General features: G+C 35.1%; 1 protein-coding gene across 1 annotated transcript; it reads left to right on the top strand.

Moving 5' to 3' along the window:
* The first annotated feature begins 520 nt into the window (after window positions 1-520).
* Window positions 521-5,906, top strand: LOC146949520 (uncharacterized). Its single transcript, XM_085745515.1, has 7 exons — window positions 521-752; window positions 938-1,009; window positions 1,370-1,540; window positions 1,742-1,912; window positions 2,079-2,288; window positions 4,042-4,130; window positions 4,749-5,906. Exons 1-7 carry the CDS (start codon window positions 650-652, stop codon window positions 5,409-5,411), a joined length of 1,479 nt encoding a protein of 492 aa, XP_085601641.1. The 5' UTR covers window positions 521-649; the 3' UTR covers window positions 5,412-5,906.
* Window positions 5,907-6,487: the final 581 nt, after the last annotated feature.

Below are 6,487 nucleotides of genomic sequence, written 5' to 3'. Positions count from 1 at the left end.
TTACAATATAAAAGATATATTAAATTTATAAATTTCAATTACTTTTTAAAAAAACAAAATTGAATTAAGAATTCCTGAATATTTAAATATCAAGTTATATAAACTTTATATTTTGAATTAATAATACCCTTTTATGTCATTTTACATTTATCAGCTAGTTAAACCGCTAATTTTACCAAACACTTCAACTAGCTTATCAGTCATCAGTCATCAGCTAGCTTATCAGCTAAAAGCTATCAGCTAGCTTATCAGCTGTCCGCTATTTTTACCAAACAGAGCCTATGTCTATAATAATGAAATAAAGGTTTGGAAGTATTGTTTTATATCCTTGATAAATGTAGCACCAAGGTGTTTTATGACAAGAAAATACAAGTAATTAAAATTGAAATTGTGGTTTAACTTGATCAAAAAAAAGATGGTATGGTATGAGTATGACTGTGGAGGAGTAAAAGCGTTTCCTTTTGATCACCGCCCTACCCTCCTCGAAAAACTAATTCACTTTCCACGTAAATAGAAAAACAAAGTTAAATCACAAAAAAAAAAAAGCACTTTTTAGAGAGAGAGAGAGAGATGCAAAGAGTGTTGTACAGTTGAAGAAGAAGAAGTACTGAAGAAAACTCCACTTGCCATAACTTCTTCTCAAACTAAGATGAAGAAGAAGAGTACAACTCATTCTCTACTCTTCTACACTCTCATTGTACTTGCTTCCATTTTCTCTCTCCATTTTCAACCAACTCACGCTGCTCCTGCAGGTAACTAACACAACCAACCCATTTCTTCAACTACTTCAATTTTCCATTTTTACCAAATGGGTATTCTAAATTTTCAACCTTTTTGCTTATTGTAGTTCAATTCCAAACTGGGTATGTTTTCATTTTTTTTTATATATTTGTTTAATTTATTTGGTTAATTTAGTTAAATAATGTTAATGAATCAGGACCATTGATTAAGCATTTGTCTTCACTTATCAAATGGACAAGGTCTGCCACTACTAAAACACCACACTCAGGTCATTCTTCATCCTCTGCTGATAGTTTTTCAAGTCATATTTAGGCCATGTTTGTATAAATAGCTTAATTAAGCACTTTTACCATAAGTGCTTATCAATACTTATGTATAAGCTATTTTTATAACAAGATAAAATAAAGTCAAACTATTTTCATACAAGCTATAAGTTGTTTTCATAAGCTAGTTTAGAGAACTTATGGAAATAATCTGAAAACAGCTTATAATCATGTCATAAGTTGTTTCTATAAGCAGTCTCACAAGTGCTTATGGCAGTAGATAAGGTCAGCCGACTCAATGCAAATGCTTTATTTTTGTGTGTGTGTGTGAATGTAATTTGTTGTTTCTTTGTTTGTTTTTTCAGATGGGAATGTTCTTCAATTTGAGAATGGTTATGTAGTTGAGACTGTTGTGGAAGGAAATGAGATTGGAGTTATACCTTATCGGATCCGTGTTTCTGAAGAGGATGGTGAACTTTTTGCGGTTGATGAAATTAATAGCAACATTGTTCGAATTACCCCACCACTGTCTCAATGTATGGTTATACTCTTGTTTGTTCTCTTGAGTTTATGATATTAACTATTATGTTTCTCACAATAGCATTAATAGATGAAAATTATCTGGCAAGTTAAGCAGAATTTTGATATGGGTAAAAATTAGCCAGAATTGATTTCCATTAATTTGGCTTACGGATTACTTCTTAATTTCGTCGGTTATTTTTTTTATGGTATTGCAGATAGTAGAGGAAGATTGGTAGCTGGGTCATTTCAGGGCTACACTGATCATGTGGATGGAAAACCTAGTGATGCTCGGTTTAATCATCCCAAAGGCATAACCATGGATGATAAAGGGAATGTTTATGTTGCGGATACTCAGAATCTTGCCATCAGAAAGATCGGAGATGCTGGTATGTGTTTATTTAGCTACAAGATTTCAGAATCTAGTCTGGACTAGTAAGGTGTATTAGTATCTTACAATATTAGAAGAGTTTAATTTTGATACACTTTTTACACTTTCAGTAAGACGAGAATGGTGAAATGATATTGTTACTAATATCCATAGATATTTTTTAGGTGTGACAACCATCGCCGGAGGAAAGTCAAATGTTGCTGGGTACAGGGATGGGCCTAGTGAGGATGCTAAGTTCTCAAATGATTTTGATGTGGTATATGTTCGGCCAACCTGTTCCTTGTTGGTCATTGATAGAGGAAATGCTGCTCTTCGGAAAATTATTCTTGACCAGGAGGACTGCGATTACCAATCAAGTTCAATTTCAAGCACAGGTTTAAATTCTTATCTCATATTTTCTTATGCTTTAGTATTTAATGCAATAATTTGTGTTGATATTAAATGATACTATTTTGGCACTTTTTCTTTATCTGCAAAGCGTGTGATGATAATATAAGAGTATTCTGAATGATTTATGCTCCACTGAAAAATAAAAACTTCCGCTCCTTTGCAACACATGATTCTGATGTTAAAGTTCTGGTTTGAAATTTGAATATGCATACAAACATAATGAAAGGAAACTAAGTGTTAACACTTCCAATCAGCCATGAAGAAAAGACGAAAATACTATATGTTAATTGTATCACACTGTTTGTGGACTACTAATGTTCTTGCTGTGATTACTTGCATGTCTGTCATGTCATATTTTAGTAAAGTTAGAAAAGGTAGTAACTATGATGGAATTGGAAAAGAATTGAAGTTAAAGGGAAGTCTTTATTGACAAGACCCACGATCTCTGAATTGGTGCCATGGTAACGATGTACAGTGATTAAGAAAGACGTATATATAATGAATAGTTGAAACTCTCTCGTCCTAGGTATTCGAGAGCGAAACGGGTAATCGTCAAAACCCAGATCCTTTTTTGGGTAACTGTTTATTTGGGTTGTGTTGTAAGAGAGCAAAACGAGAAGGGTCATAGCTAAAGTGAAAGCTAGTAGTAATAGAACTACGAGAGGGTGGAGCTACGTTTGGTGAATTTTTTTTATCATTTTGAAAGGTGAGTTTCTGGTTCATTTCATTGTGGTGGTGATGCCGGATTCTAAGCCGACCCATGATAGTTGGAAAATGTGCTGCTGCGGAGGGAGAAAACCGGCAACGAAGGAAGTTGATCCTTTTGCAAATATAATCAAAAAACCGGAAAGATCTCATGGAGAGGATAAAGAAAATGATATTATTTCTTCTGATCGGTGAGCATGGTGGTCGGAGTTGCGTCGAGAATGTTGTTGGCAGTGGTGGGTTAAGAAGAGAGAAGGCTTTTTAGGTTCTTGTTCTTCTTTCAATTGAGTTTAGTGTTAATTTTTTTTTTGTTATTTTAAATTTTTAATTAATTTGCACGTGTGTGTAGTTGGCAAGTGTTGACCGAGTCAAAATCATGGGGGCCAGACTTGTGCAAAAGGGCTAAAGTTAGGGGCCTAGACTTTTTCAATAATAACTTAGGATTATTTGGCCTCTTGCTAACCTCAGACATCCCATATGCCTTATTTTATTTCTGCTCATATGAAAACCATTTAATTCCTAAGTTTACCTGCATAGCTCAAACTTTCTATCTATTTATTTGCTCAACTCACTAGGACATTATCATTTGGCAAACAAATGCATTGTGGTGCTTGATCTTGGATATATGTTTAGTAAGCATATCCAACTCCCAAGTTCAACTCTTATGATCCCATTTCAAATATAAGGGAGCATCTTTTGGCCACATGGACTAGATTTGTAGGTAACACATCAAACACATGTTCGATAAATGGAAAGGAAAATGCCTATCAGAGAAGTTATCTAAGTTTGATATGCTGTTCTTGTTGGATCTGATTCTTCTTTATCGGAAAATTATTAATTGAATTTGTAGTATATATAATATTTAAAATTTATTTTTGTTAAAATAAGTGAATTTTCTGTTTAGAGAAGTGAAAACAATGGGAAATATGTAAATTTGAGAACAATGTATGTGACTGTATCTTTTTATTAAATGTATTAGATTCTCTCTATCTCCAATTAATTGATTCGAGTCCATTTTGTGTTTTTCTGCAGATATCCTTATAGTTGTTGGTGCTGTTTTGGTTGGATATGCCACATGCATGCTTCAGCAGGGATTTGGATCCTCTTTCTTCTCAAAAACAGTATGTTTTGCATCCACAGAATTTGTAAATATACGAAATTTCGGAATTACATGAGTTGCATGATGTAACCTAAGTTATAATGGCGGGTACTGGGTAATGTTATTTTGGTATATGTAGCATTTCTCCGCTTCTTGATGTGCCAAAACATCTGGAGTGATTATAAACTGCAAGTAGTTCAAACCAAGTGGTTGTACTCAAGTAGTTACGAGTTTTAGTTAAATTTGAATCGATGGGAGTATCCGACCTTCATCCTTGACTAGAATAATCGTAGGTAAGATTTACTTATTTTCCGGCCGAATTCCAGATTACTTGAGAACCAGAGGGTGGAGACAAAAGAAACTGCAAGGAGTTCAATTCAAAGTCAAAACTTCAAAATTACCGTGTATTCATTTTTAAAAGGAGAAAAAATTCTTTATTTCGTCTTTTCCATTATTGTCAAACTTTTGGGGTTGTGGGGAAGAAAAAAGGGAGAACTTTTATCCCTCATTTAACTTTTCATTCTTTTGTTATGAAATAGCATCTTCTTTGGACCTTGATATTTACACTTTCATAGTTATATTATCTGATGTTCATATTTTGACCATGCTGGTTGCTAATTACACTGCATAAATGACACAGAGATCATCAGGACAAGAGTTTAAAGGGCAAGAAAGCAACGACAAACGCATGCCGATCCCGGAGAGCAGTAAAGAGGATCCCGGATGGCCATCTTTTGGACAACTTATTGCCGATCTTTCTAAGATATCCCTTGAAGCTTTGGCTAGTGCATTCACTCAATTCATACCCTCACATTTCAAATTTAACAGCCGGAATACCGGACTAACACCGCTGAAGGATCGTTTTGTGATGCCAGAAGACGAAGTCCAGCCTCCATTAGTCAAAAGGAAAACTACGCCTGTTACTGTTACCGAAAATAGGCAAATGCCACAGGTACATACTCCAACCATTGCCGAGAAATATTCAGAAGCAAAGCCTCCAAAGGTGAAATCGAGCAGTTTCAAGGATCCTAGTAAGCACCGGTCTTCAAAACGATCCGAGTATGCTGAATTCTATGGATCTGGTGAGGTTCCATTATCATATGCTAAATCAAAGAGCCAAAAAGAACGGCCTAGACATCGGCACCGAGAAAAGAGCGGAGAAGTTGTTTTTCCGACAAATGGAGCTGAGGCTAAACCTGTTGAGCCGAGGGCAGCTGTTGATCATAGTAATTCAAAATTTGATCGTTATAATATGAGGGCTGGTTATGTACCGGGAGAGTCCTTCCGATTCAACTCTCAGTAACAAGTTTTGCATCATATATTTTTCTCTAGTATTCTGTTTTCCATTATATCGAATATGTGCACTTGCATCTGTTTGAAGTTGGTATGTAATTCTAGTTGTACAATCAAATGTTCCGTGCTTAATGTTGACCCAATACTTGTGAGTTGTGATGAAAATTGTATCCCTACTTACGAAGCTGGGTATGACCACAATGGACAGAAAAACTCTCCCTCATGAGTTTTAAAGTTGCATTCTTAGATTTGGATTTGAATTCAGGACCTTTGGTTAAGTTGAAAGAGACTCAAGTCATCTTATTCAAACGATCTTGGAGTACAATTTCTGTTTGGCATGTGCATCAGTCAATATCATAGGTTTCTGTTTGCAATGGGAATTTTTATGAGATGTTTATAGCAGTGACTTTACTCCCAGCATGTTGTGACTAAATGCTTTTGTATTAACTGAGTTATGATATTATGAATATATTATGCAGGAAATCAATGGCATATTTTAACTTTACCTTGTGACTTTCTCCTTGATGAGTGGTTTTGAGTCAATGTGACTAGTGCCCATTGGGTTAATAAGTGTTGCTAATTCTGACGTAATGAGAGGGACCTTCAGTTCAGTTTTTTTTTTCTTTTACAGTTGAACCGTAGAACTTGTCGTAATGAGATAACATGAAGTTGAGTTTGTTGACCTATTCAACTAGTATATACAAAAGGGGAATTAGTCACTTTAGTCCCTGAATCGGAAGGGATTCGTCACTTTACTCCCTGAATGCAGATAAATTACAAAATAGTCCCTAAATGTAGACTTTGTTAGTCAATTTAGTCCCTGAATGCAAACTTCGTTAGTCAATTTAGTCCCTGAATGTAGACTCCGTTAGTCACTTTAGTCCCTGAAATTGACCATGCAGGGACTGTTTTGCAATTTCTCTTCATTCAGGGACTAAAATGACGAATCATCTCCCATTCAGGGACTAAAGTGACTAATTCCCCATATACAAAACTATGATATCAATACACTCTTCTTAATATAAAAGTACGCTTTAATTGATTGAAATCGAAATGCCTCACTAAACTTATGTGGAGTCTACATTA

This window comes from Medicago sativa, chromosome 2 (genome assembly GCF_051527215.1).
Source record: "Medicago sativa cultivar Bolivia chromosome 2, Bolivia_mono, whole genome shotgun sequence".
Taxonomy (NCBI): domain Eukaryota; kingdom Viridiplantae; phylum Streptophyta; class Magnoliopsida; order Fabales; family Fabaceae; genus Medicago; species Medicago sativa.
This window is presented reverse-complemented; position numbering and strand designations above follow the sequence as displayed.

Excerpts from the sequence above, each read along its gene's own strand:
- LOC146949520 (XM_085745515.1), top strand. The coding sequence starts at position 650 with ATGAAGAAGAAGAGTACAACTCATTCTCTACTCTTCTACACTCTCATT. Across the intron at positions 1,541-1,741 it reads TACCCCACCACTGTCTCAAT|ATAGTAGAGGAAGATTGGTA; the intron begins GTATGGTTATAC and ends ATGGTATTGCAG. Across the intron at positions 2,289-4,041 it reads AAGTTCAATTTCAAGCACAG|ATATCCTTATAGTTGTTGGT; the intron begins GTTTAAATTCTT and ends GTTTTTCTGCAG.